This window comes from Pollicipes pollicipes, unplaced genomic scaffold (assembly GCF_011947565.3).
Source record: "Pollicipes pollicipes isolate AB1234 unplaced genomic scaffold, Ppol_2.1 Scaffold_3216;HRSCAF=3773_pilon_pilon_pilon, whole genome shotgun sequence".
Lineage (NCBI taxonomy): Eukaryota > Metazoa > Arthropoda > Thecostraca > Pollicipedomorpha > Pollicipedidae > Pollicipes > Pollicipes pollicipes.
This window is the reverse complement of record NW_023596251.1, coordinates 635,043-655,773: the sequence shown is the minus strand read 5'-3', so window position 1 is coordinate 655,773 and position 20,731 is coordinate 635,043. Positions and strand designations below refer to the sequence as shown.

General features: G+C 53.3%; 1 protein-coding gene and 1 non-coding gene across 2 annotated transcripts; one reads left to right on the top strand and one right to left on the bottom strand.

The window, feature by feature from the left end:
* Nucleotides 1-1,421: 1,421 nt before the first annotated feature.
* Nucleotides 1,422-11,156, bottom strand: LOC119090920 (putative ATP-dependent RNA helicase DDX5). Its single transcript, XM_037213647.1, has 10 exons — nucleotides 10,995-11,156; nucleotides 8,216-8,296; nucleotides 7,519-7,821; nucleotides 6,691-6,838; nucleotides 6,364-6,516; nucleotides 5,781-6,005; nucleotides 5,176-5,303; nucleotides 4,420-4,652; nucleotides 2,714-2,950; nucleotides 1,422-2,145 (listed from the first exon to the last, which is right to left on the bottom strand). Coding segments are annotated over exons 2-10 (1,497 nt in total). The 5' UTR covers nucleotides 8,218-8,296; nucleotides 10,995-11,156; the 3' UTR covers nucleotides 1,422-2,077.
* An 806-nt stretch (nucleotides 11,157-11,962) lies between these two features.
* TRNAT-AGU (transfer RNA threonine (anticodon AGU)) lies at nucleotides 11,963-12,036 on the top strand. Its single transcript has one exon. It is a non-coding gene; the product is annotated as a tRNA-Thr (tRNA).
* The last annotated feature ends 8,695 nt before the right edge of the window (nucleotides 12,037-20,731 follow it).

Genomic DNA, 20,731 nt, shown 5'->3' with positions numbered 1-20,731 from the left:
GTATGATGTTTGACCGAGTACGACCCGCGGCCGACGAACGCGTGCGATTGACGCTAACGCGGCTTTTGCAGACATTGCAGCCGCCTGTCCCCGGTCTGTGTGCTGTCGTGCGGTCTGCTTACTGTGCCAGCTGGGTTTGCCGCTGTCCTGTGCGCTCCGCTGGCTGGATCTCGAGTCCTCTGCGAGTTTGGCGCGAGGTTGATGCGACCAGAGGCGCCGTACTCGACCGTAGCCCGTCCCACATTCCCTGTATGCTGGCACGCGGGCGGGCTTCGCCGCAAGACCTCATCGCTTAGTGTCCGCTGCGACTCGCTGCTGTGTTGACGCACGGCCGGTGGAGCGGTTGTGGTGGCGTCGCGGAGATACCGTTCTCGCCATATTCGCCGCCGTGTGCAGAGACACGGCCCGCTGGCCTGTAGCCGGTGCAGCGGCACCGAGGTGCTCCCGGCGCTCTGGGGCCCGGCACAACATGGACGTCTTTCAGTGGCCCGTTCTGAAGACGGTTTAGAAACGTTTGCGGGAGCCACGTCGATCCAAATATACATATATATCTGACGGCGGTGCTTAGTGCGGTGAGGGCGAGGCGGGCTGGCTTTAACCCGGACGAGTACCGATCCCCCTCTGGCCGTTCCAATACCAGCGCGAGTGGGTCGCCTGTCACGCATCCTAGAAACGTGCGTTTTAGCAACGAATGATTGCCGCTTCCGGAGTTTTTGTCGAGACACAAATCTCTGCAACTTCGCGTCATAAATTTACATGGAAATTTAAATTTAAATTTACATGAAAACAGTTGGAGCGGACGTCGATCCTCCGACATCGTAATTTCAGTACAAGACCAGTCCGAGCTGCGCGGGAGACGCGCGCAGCGCCGGTTGTAGAATGATGGTGTGCGTGCCGCTGGATTGAGCCGAGCCCAGTCCGGTGATCCGGTGTCACACTAGCAAGGGAACCGTCACGTTTACCCGAGGCAGAGGGCGGCGCCGCTCCCACAAGGGACGGCTGCACTCGGAGAGCGCCGGCGGCCCCGCCCGCCCACTGGGAAACCCCGGCGGCCGGTGAGCCGTGGAAGCCGGAGCGGGCGGAGGCGTGATGCCAGCGGCACGGCGCGTGCAGATGTGCCCTGCTCTGACACCTTGTGGAACGTAGAGGCCGGCAAAGGAAGCCGAGAGACTGGGCCGGACAGCTGCCGGCCACACGCGACCCATGCGGGCAGACTCGATACTGGCTCAACCGGCAAGACGTGCTGCGAGGAATGCCTTTCAAGGTCAACACGCAAACCGCGGTAAAGCGGAGCGAGAAACCCACCAAAATGCCGGTGAGCCTTTGGAGGGCGAATCGCAGCTGCACATCACTCCAAATGTCCGCACCTTATCTACTTAAATTTCTCGGCAACTGCTTTCCTGAATTTCATTAAACACAAGTCGTTTAAAGAGCGTGTATTTCCAGTACGGGTGCGTCAGTTGACATCTTCAGCAGCCTTCAGCGCTCTCGACTGGTAATACAGCGTGTTTCCTAGTACGGACATCTTTGTTGTTCACAGTTCAAGCAGTGTTGAGACGTTGACTGGTCGACATTAAATACAACGTTCACATCCAGAGCGGACGTCCCGGTTCTTCCGTCAAGTCGTGTTGGACGCTGGCGGCACGCTGTGACACGGCACGTTCTCTAATGATGTGGGCGACTCCACTACGGAGGCTTGCGCGTCTCTTGACGTCACCTGGCAGACACCGACTCAGGTACGCCGGCCGGCGGCTCTTAGAGCCCAGACGGCGCTCTGGCGACACCCAGCAGCATTGCACCGCGCGAGGCGCGGCGCGGCGCGGTGGCGGGCGGGGCTACAACTACAGCAGTCAGAGCCTGAGACAGAGAGAGGGGGACCGGGACCGGGACCGGCGCCGCGGCCTCTGCAGGGACGTGTCGGCGGCCCGGCGGCTCCCAGTGTGGAATGTGCGGGCCGCTCCTGCCGCGGGCGGCGCACACCCGGCCCGAGCACGAGACGGGGCGGCGCGCGCGTGGCAACACTAAATGAGATGAAGTGAAATTAAACATTGAATGTCTACCCTAGGCCGCATAGGGCTCACCACCGTCCGCCGCCGAAGCCGCGGCCGCCGCCGCCCGACCGCCGTCCGCCGCCGCCGTACCGGCCTGTAACGGACACACACACGTCAGACTCCAGCTGGCACCGGCCGCGGGGGAAGGCCAGGGAAGGGAGGGGGGGGGGGGGAGGGGCAGTGTAGGCCGCCGGACGGCTCGCTAGCGCAGCAGCAGCACGCGGGCGCCGCGTCCGGTCGGGCCGCCATACTCTCAGATTCCTGAATACGCCGCGAACTAGGCCAGCGGCGCGGCGTGAGAATGATGAATCTGTCGCACCTACCAATATGCAGTGGTGGGGGGGGGGGGGGGGGGCGGGCCTAGAGGCGACTTCAAAGAAACATATACCTATAAAACTCGAATAAAATACGATGTTAAGTACATGTGTGAAGAACATTATATGGATAACACGAAGGTAAATACTAATAGCCTTATTCCTCATACAAAAACTATTCTCCAGTATCCTGGGTTTTCTCCGAGGAATAAGGCTACCACTTCTGTCTTATAGCTCGAATGAAGAACTCAGCCGCCCGAGAAGCCACGCAAATTCCATCAGTTACAGCCATAGAGAGCTGTCACAGACACGTGCACACCCTTGCCCCCGCCAGTGCTGCCTACTTACTGCGTCCGCCGTAGCCGCGGGACGAGTTCTCCAGCTCCAGCAGCTTGGGGTTCACCACCTGGTTCGCCTCGCGCAGCACCGACACCAGGTCCCGCGCCTTGGCGCCGTTCTCGGGCGTGAAGAAGGTGTAGGCCGTGCCGCTGTTGTTGCTGCGCCCGGTGCGCCCGATGCGGTGGATGTAGTCCTCAGAGTTGTTCGGGTAGTCGAAGTTGATGACGAACTTGACGTCAGTCACGTCTGCGCGCGGTCGGGGTCAGAGGTCAGGCGGGCAGCGCACGCGCACGGGTCGGCGGTTAGTCTCACGCCGTGACGCAGCCGCCGCCGGCGCGCCCGCCGCCGCCAGCACGGAGCGGCCGCGACGCCGCGAGGTCGGGCCCCGGACTCAGGGCCCCGGGGTCGGACGCCACTAGCGGCAGCCGCTCGCGCAACGACGACGGCGGGCCGCCGGCGCCGCCGCTTCTCCCAGCAAGCGAGCGACCACATGGCGGCAGCAGTGCCGCCCGCGCTGCGTTACGTTACGTTACGCGGCGTCGCGTGGCGTCACGTCACGCGGCACACCTCCACTCACCGGGGCGTCGGCGGAGTGCGCGTGCGGAGCGTGCGCCGCGCCGTCCAGCCGGACCGCGGCCGGACGCCACGGCCTCGCCGATGGCTGACGTGCCGCCCATCGCTAAGCCTCGTCCGCGACCTCTCGTACGTTACGTGGTGGGCGGGGAAAGCGGGTTTTCGGGTGCCTCGACTGCGCGGTCATGTGGCGGGCGGGGAAAGTACAGATCAAGGATCCCCACGCCGGATTGGGAGTCTGGAGCCTCTGATTTCCGGCAGGCTTGAAGGCCGGTCCACGGTACGCTGAGCTTTCGACGACGGCTGATTTGTCCGGAGAGTCCACAGCTGATGCCGTTTGGTGGTGCCCTCGTCCCGAACTACTAGTCTGACAAGAAATTTACGACGCATACCCGGCTCCCCGCTACCCAGCTGGGCAGCTTGCCCACCGAGCTCCCGCCGCGTGCCAGCCTGGCCCTAGCCCCGGAGCTGGCTGGCGTCGGCCCGAGCCGGCTCTGCGGGGCTCCAGAGCCGCCGCGGTACGTACCGGCTCCGTGAGGCCGTCAGCACGGCCGCGAGCCGGGACGCCGCGGCGGCCGCCAGTCTCTGCAACACAGCGGCAGACGGCACGCGCCGGCCCGTTACACCGAGCCGCCGCACGCCGCCCACAAGGAGACACGCAACAGCGCACGGCACCTGAGCTCGGCCCACAGTCACGGCCCGGCGGGCCACACACTCACAAGGGCGGCGGCGGCCAGCCGGAGCAGCCGCCGCCGCCACAGCACGGGGACAGAGCGAGGCACTGCCACTGACACGGGCGCCATCGGAGAGCCCGCGCCCGCAGCGGCCGGCCCGGTACGCACGCGCCGATGGCGTGTGCCGGCCGGCGGTCAGAGCGCGCGCGCGTCCGTCCGCCCGCCCCAAGGCGAGCGAGGCGAGACGGCGCGCCTGGTGCCTGTCCGTCGCATTACGCTACAGAGTGCTGCGCGGCTGGTACCGCCTGTGACTGGCCGAGTCCCGGCCGAGCGCCTGCGTCCCGTCGCGTCTCCTTGCTGCCCGCGCCGCCGTCGCCGCCGCCACTGACCTGGGCCGAGGCCGCCGGGCGCCCCTCCCTCCCTCCCCCGTCGCCGGCTGGCCAGCCCGCCGCCCGCCGCGTCACTTACCGAGCCCACGGGCGGCCACGTCCGTGGCCACCAGGATGGGGGAGCGGCCGCTGCGGAACTCGCGCAGCACCCAGTCGCGCTCCTGCTGCGTCTTGTCGCCGTGGATGCACATGCCAGGCCAGCCCTCGCGCCGCATCTGGCGCGTCAGCTCATCAGAGCCGCGCTTCGTCTCCGTGAAGATGATGGTCTTGTTCTCCTTCTCAGCCATGATCTCCTCCAGTAGGCGGAACAACCTGCCAGCGACAGAGGGCAGTGTCAGAAAGTAGCAGAGGAACCAACAGCCCGCACCACACAGGTATGGGACATCTCACCGGACACCTGACGTCTGATACCCGCAAGAAGCGTGTCTGACTTTGTTGAATGCATTTTCATTAAGCTTCATGTCAACTCCTTGCTCCATTGTGGCACGGCCTACGCAAGCGACATACTATCAGAAGCGAATGTGGCGCATCAGTGGTGACCCCGGGCGCCGTGCCAGGCGGCCGGGGTGTCTAACGGCGCGTGTCGCTGTTCGAACAACTTAGCACCCGGCGGCCAGCCGGTGTCGCCGCGCGGGTGACTCTGTGCTCGGGACTCGGGACTCGGGACTCGGGACTCGGGACTCGGGACACGGGGCACGGGACTGGCGCCAGACGCCGCACCCGAGGACGGACGTAACGCCCCAAACCAGACGTGGTACATCGCATCTCATGGCAGCGCGCAGAGAAGCGCAGCCTCCACACTCGCGACAGATGGGCGGCAGCAGCAGCGACTCACTTCTGGAATTTCTCGTGGCTCTCGCAGACGTCCACGATCTGCAGGATGTTGTGGTTGGCGGAGAGGTCGAGCGAGCCCACGTTGAGCTGGGTGTAGTCCACCAGGAACTCCTCGGCCAGCCGGCGCACCTGCGGCGCGGCACACTGGTCAGGCCACCATTGCCACTGCATCCATCTGCTGTCTTACCTAACCTGGAGACATCACGCAGCACACACTCCCAATGGTCAAGATGGATGCGTGGCTGTTCCCCACTACATACCAAACACGTCTGTGTCCAGGGCATGAATCAGTACTGTTAACACTGCACAGTCTGGGATCTTCCTGGGCTGATTTATGTTGCCACGGTTGATTAGGAGTACAGACTAGGAAGCCAGCTCCTTGCCCAACCATGGCATAACACATATTACCTGTGGTCACTTTTACAACCAATGCAGCAAAACAGCAGCATGATAGGGAGCTGTAGCTAGAAATTTTCCTACTCTCTCGATGCAGCCAGACACTGTAACAGATGGCAACTGGCCACTGCGACCGTTTTACCACCAATCCACCTGGCCTATACATGGGTCGGCCGTCAGCCGGCCACGGCGCGTCCGGCGCCAGCTCACCTCCTTGGGCCAGGTGGCGCTCCACATGAGCGTCTGCCGGTCGGGCCGGATCTGCTCCACGATCTTGCGGATCTGCGGCTCGAAGCCCATGTCGAGCATGCGGTCGGCCTCGTCCAGCACCAGGTAGGTGGTGCGCCGCAGGTTGGTCTTGCCCATCTCCAGGAAGTCGATCAGCCGGCCGGGCGTGGCGATCACGATCTCGACGCCGCGCTCCAGGTCACGCAGCTGCCGCACACCGGTCACCGGTCAGCCGGCGCAAGACGGACCGTACGGTGGGCGAAGTCACACTCAGCCAGCCGGAGCCGAGAGGTGTCCACAGGAGACGACGGCAAAGACCAGCAGCAGACTGGCAGCTGGCGCATCACAAACACCACCCGCCCAGCGCGGAGACCACCGAGTGAGTGTTGCGCAACAGTGGTGACCCCGGGCGCCGTGCCAGGCGGCCGGGGTGTCTAACGGCGCGTGTCGCTGTTCGAACAACTTAGCACCCGGCGGCCAGCCGGTGTCGCCGCGCGGGTGACTCTGTGCTCGGGACTCGGGGCTCTTGGACTCGGGGCACTGGGCTGGCGCCGCCGACACTCACCTGGCCGCCCTTGGGCGCGCCGCCGTAGACGCACGTGTGGCGCAGCTTGGAGCTGCGGCCGAACTCGTTAGCCACCTCGGAGATCTGCTGGGCCAGCTCGCGGGTGGGCGCCAGCACCAGCGCGATGGGGCCGTCGCCCGGCCGCAGGTAGTCCTGACGGGGCGGGGAACGGGGAGCGTTAGTGGGGCGCGACACGCTCGTGACGAGCGCTGCGGGTAGCCACCTCAACAGGAGGGGACGTCAGAATCTCAACTAGTCATGCCCTGCGGCCCTCGCCGCCACTGACCGACCCGGCGTGAGTTCACAGCGTCCGTGGCAGCCACTCACCTGGTGGTTGATGTGGATGATGGCTGGCAGCATGTAGCCGAGCGTCTTGCCCGAGCCTGTCTGGGCGATGCCCACCATGTCCTTGCCAGAGAGGGCGATCGGCCAGCCCTGAGCCTGGATTGGTGTCGGGTTCGTGAAGCCGTTCTTCCTGCAAGGCGCAGCAGGATCACAATGATTAGGTTTGTTACCAATAGGTTACGGGTTACTGCCATACTCTGGCAGGTGACCCTGTTCATTATTTTCGCAGAATGAAAGGAAGGAAGCCTAAAACAATACAAATACATCCACATGGAATGTGACTGGGCTGCAGTGCGGACGTGGTGCAACACACATATAAACACACACACACACACACACACACACACACACACACACACACACACACACACACATGCTGCTGCACCGCCATGCAATGGCTGGCTGGTGTAGCTGACCTGCATTGATCACAACTGTTCAAGTATTGTGTGGCATGAGCAGTAGGTGTGTCCAGGGCATGAATCAGTACTGTTAACACTGCACAGTCTGGGATCTTCCTGGGCTGATTCGTGTTGCCACAGTTGATTAGGAGTACAGACTAGGAAGCCAGCTCCTTGCCCAACCATGGCACCAAAATGTCTCCTGACTACCATCAAACACTGGAGATGACAGCTGCACCAAAGGTGCATTCAGTCAGTAATCCAACAGAGATCATATGCTCCCCTCAATTGCATGCCCTGCAATGACTCACTCTCCCAGTCAAATACCTACCCCATCCACAAAATTAACATCTGACCGCAAAAACCCGACTGCCGTGGCTGGCAATGCCACGGCCGTCGCCGCGCCACTCACTTGATAGTGTTGAGGATGTAGTCAGGCATGGTGCAGTCACTGAACTCCAGCATGGGCGCCGGCACCACCGAGCCGCGCACCGTCACCTCCTTGCTGATGCGGTACGCCTCGATCTCGGACTGTCCGCGGGCCAGCACCTGCGGCAGCGGCTGGTAGAAGTCCTTCTGGATGGGCGTCAGCTTGATGGTGGCCCAGTCCGGCCGGCGAAGGTTGCCGCCGGGCTGGCTGCTCTTCATGCGGCCTCCGCCGAAGCCGCCGCCGAAGCCGCCGCCGAAGCTACTGCCGAAGCTGCTGCCTCCGTACCTGGCAGCAGCAGGGCAGGGCAGGTGGTGAGGGGTGGTGGCAAGGTGAGCTCACAAGCCGCAATCAACACACCAAGATTATTGCCACTCACATCTGCCATGGTCTACAGCCAACCACCACATGCTGCAAAATACCATACACTGATAACATTTCTTGTAAGACACAGGTTGGGTACAAGAGTCATAGGTGTGACCAGGGCATGAATCAGTACTGTTAACACTGCACAGTCTGGGATCTTCCTGGGCTGATTCTTGTTGCCACAGTTGATTAGGAGTACGGACTAAACAGCCAGCTCCTTGCCCAACCATGGCAGTTCAGCTGTGTAGTAAAGAATGCACTGCAATACAAATGAAAATGGCTGGAACAAACAACACTTCTAACTAAATTGACTTACATGGTGAGTTCCTTTGGTTGTAGGTTGCGTGAAAAAGCTCACTTGCCAGCGTCAGGTACACAGGTTCTAGTTATTTTGCGCCTGGAAAAAGAAATACAATGTCTCATCACACCTAATGATTACTGACCCACCCCATAACCAGTGAGAAATGGCCCTTTTCAGTCACACAACTTGCCTTCAAGTCATGACAAAGCTGCCTACAAAGGACCTTGGCTTAAAATTACAGCTATGCCATATAAGATGAAATGCACCAACACGCACAAAACACCTCTGTATTCGGTATAAAACAAATGCTAAATGACCCCTCCAAAACCAAGGGATCCGTTTCCATCCACAACTTCGTAACAGCAATTATACTTCTATTCCTATTCCCAAAAATGAAAAATTGCTGACAATCAAATGTCCGACTCATCCTATCATTTTTGTGATACATATAAGCATGAAATACTATATCAGCAAACAATCAACATTTTGTCTGCAAACACACTGTTTTTATTTATCCACCAGCTGTCTTTGGTGGCAATGCCTCCCCCCCAAAATCCCTGTCATTTTCTCTTAGTTCTGATCAGCCCAATTGAGTCATCTTCTCTTAATTCTTACCACCCACATTGACTCCATGAGTTCATTGACTAAGCACAAAGTAGTCTGCGCTGACATGACAGTAAAAAACATGTCTTCACATCATACGTCCATTTAGTGGCACATGAACTTCACTATCAGATGCCAGCTGAGTCCCGACGGCCCCTGCGCCTGCGGGACGGGACACGGCGGCATGTGGCATGCAGCACCAGCAGGGACTACATCACAAGCCCAGGCCAACTGGGGGGGGGGGGGGGGGAGACCACCCATGAGCAATGACCTTGGACTGGCTGGCCCAAAGAGCTGCAGTACAGCACGTCACAGCCAGCCCACCCATGGCAGCATGCCTGGACACGCCCCCCCCCCCCCACAAGCTGCGGACCACAGCACAGACTCCCATGCTTAACAAACTCATACAACTGTGCTAAGGTAACAAATGCTACTAATGTACTGTGCTACTAATGCTACTGTGCTAAGGAGAAGAAAGAAAAATGGAGGATATTAGGGACTGTATGTACACATTTCTATTCATATCATTAAATTAATAGAAGTATTTGCTACAATTATATCCTACACTTATACCCACACTATCATATTTCATAAATATGCATATTATTTATTACAAACTGATAAAATATACCAACACTTCACTTAAATTACTGTTATCACCAGAGCTGTATGTATTGAAAGGCATCCACGGATGGTAAACAATCCGTTCACGCCTATGGATTGACCCTACCAGACAACTCACACTTTCCAGCCATCAGCTTCTTATACAGATTCAAAGCCTGGTAACCAGATAAAGGAGAAGCAAGCTTATTTATGTTGATTGATGGGTCATGATGAATGTTCTATATCTCTATCCTTACTTCTTCAAGGGAGCATGATACACTCTGTCATGCCCATTTTTAAGGAACATCTGCAAATGCAGTGGTCATTTTACTGGTTAGGGCTATGGCAAAGCCTGGTCTCAAACCCTGGTTCCCATATGGGTGCTGAAGAAGCTGAACACACCTTGCTTTAGTGTTATACAAGAAGGCCCATCATGATCATGCCTTGGGTTATAGGATGAAAAATGAAATGGTAAGAAGACATATAACATTTGTTCACTCCTTGCACTAAGTTCCTATGACATGGTACCACTGAAGCTTTACTTCATGCTTTAATATTGATCCCAATTCATGAGTAATGAAGCATGACCAGCAATTTATGAAGATGCATAGGGTTTGAACTTAACTGATACCATGACATCATGTTAATTATGCTTAGAATGAAATATACTGCTGGTGCACACAACTCAATGCAGTCATTTCCTATGCAATCTTGAGCTTATATAACATACTTTTGTCATATTTATAATATATTTTGAAGCACAAAATATTCCTTACTTTCTTGACAGGCACATGTGACACTTTCCAAAATGGGTTATTATGGCAATGGGCAGAGCTTCAGCCAGTCAGTCCAGGAAGCACTGGGGTGTCACCAACATGGGCCAGGCACACTGCCCACTACATGGCAGATGAAATGAACTGACCAGCTGATATGCATATTGTAAAAAACATTTAAAAAACATCATAATGTTAATGTACATGGATGTAAAGACATCCTGAAAATGTCTGGAGTACTTGCCAATGATGATTGGGTTTCAAACTAGATTCCATTGAGGGAGACATGCGAGGATATGCAGGGTCTCCCCCCTGATACCGCAATGGGCCCACATGTCCAGTCATCTGTACATTTCAAACCACACCAGCAGACTACTCAAGGCCAATCCTGGACCCAGCCTATACAATTAAGGGGCAGCCAATAACTTGATGGCCATGCACAGCTACAGCAGGTGGTACCCAGCTAGCGCTGTAGCAGGCGGACACCTAGCCCTCAGACCATTAGATGTGCACACAAAGCTAAAGAAAGATGACGAACTAAGTTTCCGGACGCGCCGATGTCAGTCACTTGCGCCCAAAGCTATAGAAAGAACTGCAATCCCTTACATCGTTTGCAACAGCCGTACCATCAGTTGTCGACTCCAAAAAGCGTCCACAAATCCCTACATGATCCAAAAGTGATAATATACCACGCACGATGCCCCTCCGATTGTTCATCACTCCAAAAGCTTGCAACGGAAGACCCAAACCACAGGCAGGTCGATTGCGGCAAGCTACCGGCCCCAGAGCCATGACAAGAACGGCCATGTACTCACCAAGTATGGTACCGGGCACGAAGCTATCTTCCAAAAATCTTCAAAATTACGTAAATCCGTAAAACCGAGCTGTTGGCCTCCGAATGGCACACAGAATCAACGGAAATGAGAGATTTAGCTCCGTGCCTCACCGGACCTGCCCGTCGCGCGGAGGAACTCACCGGAAAGATCGAACGTTCTAGAGGGTAATAAAGTGCACCCCCCACCTGTGTATTATTCTTGGGATCTTGCTAAAATGAAAGTTCAGAATATTTAGTTCAGACACGCTTGATTGTTTTCTTATATTTGAAAATGGCAGTATTTCAAAATTTGTGCTGAATAACACCTTTAGAGAGAAGCTTTATGGTAAACATATTTGTCTCTCTATTTGACACGGATATTTATACGCCAAAAGAGAAAAGTAGTATCAGTTCACACTCATAATTTGACGCATTAAAAGACCAGTCCATTGATTGAATTTAATTAATTATACTAAATTTTAAAAGATAGATGGAAAATTTTAGACTTAGTCATATTTTTCTGAAAGCTTATGTAGACGGAAATCCCATATTACGTAATGTCCTTGGAAATAATGATATTTGATGACGTCACGGTTCTGGGTATTATCCGGGGATGCGTCCAACGCCTCCAAAAGTGACCAGCACTTCCGGGAGGGGGGGGGGGGGGGGTCAAATTGTGGTTTGGCAAGCTCGTTTCGACCAACAAAAATTCTCAGAATTCGGGTAAATAACGTCAAGCCCACTTGTGAAATCGTCATGTAAGGGCGAGATGTCATTTGTTGAAGCAAAGCCAGCTGAGCATAAACCAAGGTCATTGCTATTTGTTGTCTGGTTTGTTCCCCATCCTCTCAACATACCCTTTTCATTATGATTCTTCCCCCCATTGTATTAAAATAAAAACAGCGGTTGCAGCCAGTCTAACTGTGGTCATACTATAACCAATAAAGTGTTAGAGGCCAATGTTCTCGTGGCGCCATGGCTTAGTTGGTTAAAGCGCCTGTCTAGTAAACAGGAGATCCCGAGTTCGAATCTCGGTGGTGCCTGTTTTGGTTTTTCTGGTACCGGAATACCCGAAGCAAGTTGGAAAGAAGAGAGAGGCGTGCCATTTTGGTACCCCCGTTTCTGAGCTGCTTCTTTGACGTTCGTTCCCGCAAATCGTTCCCGTATCATTCTTCGTTTTTAGCTCGGTATAACCTAACTGTCTTGGGCAGATAAAGCTCTTGCTCATTTAGATATTGACTGGGATTGGTAGCACTGTTATGGCAATTTTTTTTCCAGCGATAACCGCCTCACCCTTCTCAATCCTATTGAACGCAAAAAGTTCACAATCGCATGAATGTCCCATTCGCAACATTTTCCAAGATCCCACTAGTGAACGGCAAGAGGTACACTTGGATAATTTGAAAGCACGAGAAAGATGTGAGAAATTTAACTTTTGAGTGGTTTGGAGTGAGCTGTGGGTTTTTTGAAAGGTACCATGGGAGCTGCTTTCTAAAACTGGTTGGGAGGGCTCGACCGAAAAGGTTGGCTTGACTCCCTAAAAGCCTGATTTCTCCCCGATTTCGACCGCTTAAGTTTGCGTGTTCGAAATTAAGATAAGAATTCGCTGAATATTTTGCAGGCTAATTTTTTCTCTGCAGAGGAATATGACTTCTCAATTAAGGTTAATGTGAGCTGTCTTTGTGTGAAAAGATTAGAATGGGGTGTAACTCACAGCAAAGAGTGTTTTGGTGGGTCTGAAAAAGGGATCACTTAAGACTACCGCTGTCGCTGATCGTGTTGCACAACCAACGCAGCTATGATTATGCGACAAATGCAGTTGCTATTGCTGGAAAAACATGTGTTAACTTTTATCTGGGCCCATCCGTACTTTTAAAATCTGCCTCATATTGTAGTCCATTGTTCTTTATCCAAATCCAGACGTTATCATTTGGAACTACTTGTCAAGTAGTTGCAAGCTGGTTGAAAGGGAGTAATTGGGGCATATTTAAAAACATTCTCTCGTGAAACCTCAGAAGCCGTGACGTCTTCCAATAGCGTTACGCGCGGGATTTCACTTTTTCAGAATGTCCTTACTTTTTCGGTTTCTTTTTGTTTGCTTCCTTGGCAAACTCTTCGGTGGTATCCCGGCCACTAATACGTTAGGCGTGTGGCTTCACTATTTCAAGAAACATATTTTGTTTGCTTCATTTGTATCTGTGCTTTTTTGTGCGCTCTTGCTGTAACTCTAAATATTGGCGACACCCTCCTGCCGGCAATCCGCGTAACTAGAAGGAGGGGTTCCTCATTTCTCCGCGATATTGTCATGATTGCTCGCCGGATTCCTCACCGAGACAAAACGGCAATCACCAGGCTCGCAAAACTTAACTTACATAAATGCAACAGACGCCGTGACTAGATGCCCATGCGCCGTGACTAGACTAGATTTAGATGCCGTTTCTGTATGTTTTTTAAAGTTACGTACTCATACATTCCCTTGTGTAATGTGAAATGTCTGAATACGTTGACAGATAGTTATGAGCGGAGGCAATGGTGCCACCTTGTCGGAATGGCCACGTTTATTGATATATCTTTTTTATTGCGGCCACTGCGTGCCCACAATAGTCTAGAGATCAGTATCAGTATCAGCAGATGGAAAAATACCCACGAGGTGTTATTACGGTTCTAATGCGGCCATGGTCGTGTTTCAAAATATATGCTAAAATGTGCAGTTTTCAATGGCACACACAAAAGGCATACAGTAAAATGATACCAGTAATGACCAAATAGTTAAAACGGACCGATCTTTTCAATATGGGTCGGATCAGATCAGTGGTCAGTGGTCCAAATAATATCATGTATGGAGGTCTTAAACGCGGTGCCCAATGTTGTGGCATCACAGGCGTACGACGGCAAGCGGTTCCAGGCAGCTTCGGCTCGATACAAAACGCCCTCTGGATGCCAGTCAGTCGGTGCCTGCACAGGTGCAGTGTACCTCTGTCCGAGGCGCGCGTTTCACGACTCGAAACAGTGGCGCGTGGGGCAAAAAACTCGCAGATCTCGTGAGGCGCGCCTACCTCCTTCAGCGCACTTGGCACTTTTATCCGGTCGAGTGCGCGTCCATGGCCTCGATCATCGGCCACCCAAGGGAATTTAGAACCGGAGTTGCATAGTGGTGTTTTTGGAGCCGGTGATGCATAGTGGTGTTTTTGGAACCGGAGTTGCATAGAGCTGTTTTTTTTTAGCCGAGAACGACTCCTGCAACAAAGCTGATTGTTTTGTTTTTTTGTTTGGAGTTGACTACTGGTCGCCCCACCCCACACGCACAGGCAGCACGTGATATGAGGGAGCGCGTGCGCCTGGATGATGATTTTGAGAAGATCGCAAGTGAAGTAATGACGAAATTTGTACGAAGAAACGCAAACGCGAAGAGAACGACGCCATTGCGCTATTCGCAACGCTCAAAACATGGGCATCCCACGGCAGACCGGAGTCAGCTATAACGCCAAAATTGTGATGTTATTTGAGGCATGCACGGTCAAACCATTTACTTTAAAGTTGTGGACAGCTCACTTTTTATTTTACTTTAACCCAACGACCATAAAAGCAGCTGTCGTTCCGTTCCTTTGAAGACAATTGACACTGAACCAGGCGTAAAGGTCACAAATGGTGAGCTCCAGTCTGGTTTTAGGGTCGGCGAGACTGGGTCCGTCAGGGGGCGCGCAGTCCACGTACACGATGCCGTCTGCTTTGGAGGTGAGGCGGCCATGAGTCAGGTATCTATGTAGATCGTTGGTACACAAAATTAACAGAATAGGACCGACGATGAAGCCCTAGGACACATCATATGACATGCGGAAAGTGAGCCCCGCACCACCTGCCCTCGACCACTCTAATCACTCCCAAACTGCCCCACATGGGTAACGCCATACCAAGACAGCTCGGTGAGCAGGACAGCAGGACATCACGCTCGACGCTACCGAACCCTTTTGACAGATCGATCGACGTTACCGACGGCGGAAGACGGTCGTCGGTGTCGGCGACCAGGCGTTTGACTGAGGCTAGCGGGGCGCCCTCGGTTAAGAAGCGCGGCATTTGGGTATATTGGGATGGATGCAGCAGCGTATCCGGAGTATCGCCCCAAATTCAATGCTTGGAGTTTGACATAAAAGGTGTTTTTGCCTATCATGATCAGTAATTTTCAGGAACAGTGAAGAGAGTGGAGATAAAATAGCATACATAGTGGCTCCTAAATGGCTCATCAAAAACAAAACTGCGCCGACGATATGGGTATAGTTTGTTAACTGAACAGTGATGAATAGCCCCAGATACCAACAAATAACAACAACAAATAGGCTTCTCCACTGATAAACCTCATGCGTGAGACATTTGTGTTTGCGTTTGAGTGTCTAGAACGCACCACAAGATGTCACAACATTCGTGATGCCTTTTTGAGCAAATCACGTGACAGGGGCTCATTTCGCAAAAAGAGTTTGCCGGGGACTGAGCAGTTAAAGTTTACGAGACCCACCTCAAAAGCATGCCAACAAAATGCTTTTTCGTGGACTTTCCCACTTCCTTCGCAAAGTTGGGAAGGCACGAATCAAACTGTATTTGTGGAAGGGGGAGGGCTATGACTAAAATGAAAACTACACTCTTGTTACCTGAAGCTGTTAGCTTATTGCGCGCATACTCGGCGCTCATCAACATGGTCGGTGACTTGGAAGAAAGTAAGTGATAAAAAACCTTCACCCCGATTCGCTGTGTCTCGTAAAGCGGACTGATAACGGGGGGCCGATACGGTAACTCCCATCCCTCTGCTGTTTCCTAAACTAAGAAAGATTAAGTCTAGCGGAAAACACCAGTAGACTGGTCTCAACGAGATACCACGATTGGTAATAACTCTTTTTGTTTAGTCGATATTCGGTCCCATGTCAGACCAAAGGTCAAATGTTTTTAAACGTCGAACTTGTTCAGCTTAACATGTTCATGTCTGCTAGACCGTGCTCTGTAGCGACACGAAACTTAGACAGGCACAGGCGTGCTCCTTATGCGGTTCTGAGTGTAACGGCGCGTAGTCTCATTCGTTTTTAGTGTACAGTTATGATGCATGGCCCCGTCAATGTAACATTTTAGGTCCACCATGCGCGGTCCGCGGAATCGTCGATTGCCGCCCAGCGCTCGCGCCGGCTGTTGATCGCCGTGGAGTGTTTCACATTCAGAGGGCCACAGGGATGTTATATGTGGATCGATGACGAGGACGCTGGCCAGCGCTGGGTTGAAAGAGAGGGCATGGGGAGTGCAAGAGCTGAGATTCATATTATAATTGAGGTAAGGAGGTAGTTGAGGTAAGGAAGGAAACATCTTTTCTCGGCTGATTTTGACGAATTTCCTGCTGTCCATTCTCATTGTGTGCTGTGCTGTACTGTGGTAACCCGCCCTCTTTCTGTCCTGTCCTGTCACGTTATCTCCATTCCTGTCCCGTCTTATTTTGTATCCTGACAGTGTGGTGGTTAACGCCGACGCGTTAACCACTGTACATCTGGGAAACCAGATGTCCGGGGTTCCGTTCCTCGCGATGTCCGCCTTTCCTGCTAAGGTGAGAGGCAGGCAACGCCACATAGCCTCAGCGGCTGAGTACGTCGTAAGGCCCCAATGACGACTGTCGTTCTAACCTGTCATCTCCTGCCCTGTGCTGTTCTCTTCTCTATTCTGTCCTAACTTCATGTTCGTTAGGGAACAGGTTGAATCCAGATCACCGCATGAAAACAATGTGCGTTAAAACTTTCTGAAACAAGACTGAGTCTCGGTTCCTTTGAACCCAGCATGGCCCCAGACCACCGCAGCGCTCCCTCAAAGGCTGCGCTAAATATTTTCCGCAGGCCAGGACTGAACCCACAGAACCCGTTCAGCTGCAAGGCCGCAGATCATAAACATGCTCTGCTTCTTAAATTGAACTAGAGGCAAACAAGGAGAATCCGTCGTGATTCTGTATGAAAGGACAGCCCAGGCGGTCACTTCCAGCGTGAAGTCAAAACGCCTGAATGCGCAATCGGACACGCACTCGGCATGTATTAACCACACTAACCGTATGCGACATATCCGGCCAGCATGGTAGGCGGGGCCAGTGGCGCCGCCAGCTTGACTCGTGCGGCCGCTACCGGCCGTTCTCGGTGACGTTACCGGGTTCAAGGACGTAGTAGCAGACCGCCGGCATAGTTTTCTTTCACAGCGTTACCCGGTGGCTGTACTTGTAGTACCCGGTGGCTGTACCCGGTGGCTGTACTTTAGCGCCACGTGACGGAATGAAAGCAAACCTGTGAGAAGCCGAAGCAAGTTTGTGATGATTTACGGTTCGGAAATTGTGAACAAACATAGCAAGAAGCTCAAGAATGTCGGTTGAACGTTTGTCGCAATAAATGGGCCTTCACACCTGTGTGGTTCTCAGCGTTATCAGCTGCATACAAATACCTACAAATACCTCCCAATCTATGCACGTATCAGTTACAACATTGCAGTTCTTGATTAACGCGGCTGATGTGCTGGGGGACGGAGTGTTTCGAATGGCAGCCTTTCGGCCACGCCCCAGCCCCTGGGCGGTGCTGGGCTCAGCTCGGTGGCGAGGTGGACCGCGGCGGGCTACACGGCAGACGTCCGGCACCTTTAAGCGAGGCGGCGGCGGGAGCTTGGGGGATTCGTCACAGCACCGGCTACACCTCACGAGGCATGGCGGGACAAAGAAGCCGATGGCGGCCGGTAGGCACTGCGCAGCGCCTCTTCCACTTTAGGGATATTGTGTGTGTGTGTGTGTGTCTGGTTTGCAGAGAATGCGTTCGCTCTTATTCGACATGATCACTGGAGTCAGTATTCTCCGGATTTTTAGCAACGTGCCCTTGGGGTGGTTAATACTAGCGAGCATGGGTGTCGATTTCTCAACATGATTGGGGCCAAAGTCGTGGACTTTACCAAAAGAGGACAGGTAGAAAAAACTTCACGGAATTCATCCACTCGTGTTTTGGTGAAGCACTTTACATACCCCACCACACCCACACCCACACCCACACCCACACCCACACCCACACCCACACACACCCATACCACCCACACACACACACCCACACACACACACACACACACACATGTATATATATATATATATATATATATATATATATATATAAATCACAGCGCACTCAGCATTGATGATCTCTTTGATGTTTCCTCAAAAAAAATCTGATGACAGCTTTCGCTTCTTCTCGATGCTCGTTTAATGTGCACCCGGGTGGCCGGCTGAATACCCTTCAGTCGGGTGCGCGCGGGTCAGTTTGACTCCCTGGGGTCTCAACAGTTTGATACCTAGGGACACCAAATTCACAGCGTAGGTTAACATATACGTGTACTCACTTTTGTCAAGATTTTATATTCCTGGCTGGTGATCTTCAGGTCAAATAAGGTCAAGCGAGGTGAAACTGCAGGTTGGTGCCTTTTATTTGGTGCCTTAAGTTAAGTGCCCCAGAACTCGTCATGCGATCGCCACAAAGTTAAATATCTGTTCTAAGTAAAATTTCAATGAGGTCAGTGGCCTTGTTTGACCCTTACAGGGTAAAGGTGACCAAACAGCTACGAGATTGCTCCTATCTTGTCATCGAATAAGCGTCAGGGATTACGCTAGGTGTTCCCAAAAACAAATTGTTGACCCGGGCCATCTGTGGTGTGATTGTGCGGGGTGTGCGCCCTCGCCCTCGCCCCCGCTGTCTTCCGAGCTCTACATCTGACTGGGGTGCCGGGGGGGCGTCACGTGACCCGCGGGTCGCCCGATTCGCGGGGGGTCAAGGGTCGGCCGCTGAAGCGGCGGCAGGGACCCGACGCGACGTAGTCGGTTTTTGGACGAGTCCAGGCGAATGAACGCTACGGTCTCTTACATCATCGTAGGTCCATATATATATATATATGGTGGGTGGTTGTGTGGTTGTACGTGTATATAACTAAACGTGCATAACATATTTTTAAAGACTTTGTGCTAATCCACAGCAATCATACATGGAACCTTGCCAGTTTGCATCAGGTTTTTTAAGCACCACACTTTTGTGAAACAGAAGACGTGCACTTGCACCTCTTTCTCTGGATGTAAATCTGGAACAATATACCATTATGTGGTTAGATATTTGCTAATTATTTGGTTAATCGCAACCTACTCACGCACACATTCTCAGCAAAACCAAATTTAATCGGCACAGCAAATGCATTTCAGTTAATGTAAAATAAAAGGTATGCTCTCCCCCACGGACTATCTAAGAAAACAATAGTCGACTTTTCCTCAAACACGCTCAAGCAGATGCTCTGCTGATGGAAATGTCTTTTCTCCGCTCGTATCAATGAAAACGCATCGCGAGCCTATTGTCCTCCTGAGGTACACAAAAGCTGCCGCGCCTCTGAACAGAAAGCGACCCTCTCCCGACTCTGTTCGAACGTGTGGCAAACGAAACGCCTGTCATGTCAATGTCATGTGCAGTTACTTGCAACTGCTTAAGCTAACTCATCAGTGTCCATGATTTTTAGATTAGATTTCAGACAATTTACATCTGTCACTTAGAACATAACACGCGCCAGGGTGGCCGGCTGGATACCCTTCGCTCGAGTGGGGGTCAATTTGACACCCCCCCCCCCCCTGAGATCTCGGGAACTAAGAGGGCTAGAGACACCAAACTTTCAGGGTGTGTTAAACTGTACGTGAACTCACTTAGGTTCAAGTTTGAGGCTCCTAGGCCATGACCTTTGGGTCAAATAAGGTCAAACATGGTCAAATTTCAGTTTGGTCTCTAAGTGCCCTAGAACCTAGATAACTGTTTCTAAGCAAAAGTCACATGCTCATTTAATGTGAGTGACCTAGTTTGAGCTTTTGAAGGTCATAGAAACCAAAATCATACAAGACTGCTCGGAGTTTTCCATTTGAATAAGCGACAAAGATTACGCTAGGCAGTATGTTTCTAAAAACAAATGCTTATCTGGGTTGTTTTAGGTCAATTACCTATTACATGCCGTACAAGCAAAATAATTTGACAAAAGTGCAATACAATAACATCAACTCGATACTGCCTGCGGTCAGTTCGGCGCCTCCATCCTCTTCAAGGGCTTCAGTATCCAGAGTGCCCCCGTGGATGGTGCGCGTGCGTGCCGGGGGCCACACTTCACCTTGGCAGCGTGCTGTTTGGGGGCAGGGGATGACCATGGTCTGCTGGATGAATGCAGAGGCTCTCCGGCCGATGAGGCGTAGTGCGACAGCTTTGGCGACGCCTTCCAGCCATAGCTAGTTCCTGGAGTTGCCGCTTGCTGAAGGTGCCCTCGGTTTGGACTGCCGCAGGTCCGGGGTTTTTTCCGTACCAGGATGCACACATGGGAGAGGCTAGGCCCGGTTAGTCGGTAGCTGGGTGCGGGTATGGCGAGGGACGAGACGGTTAGCTAGGTGCAGGAGGCCTGGCGGTTAGCTCTGTACAGGAGGCCAGACGGTTAGCTCGGTGCAGGAGGGCTTGGCGGTTAGCTGGGTGCGGGAGGCGAGACGGTTAGCTAGGTGCAGGAAGTCTGGTGGTTAGCTGGGTGGTGCAGGAGGCCTGGCGGTTAGCTGGGTGCAGGAGGACAGGCGGTTAGCTCGGTGCAGGAGGCCAGTTGGCTCGGTGCAGGAGGCCTGGTGGTTAAGTCGGTACAGGGCCTGCACCTGCATCATTCCCCTCTTCAAACGCCGAACGTCGGGCGGCCTTGCTC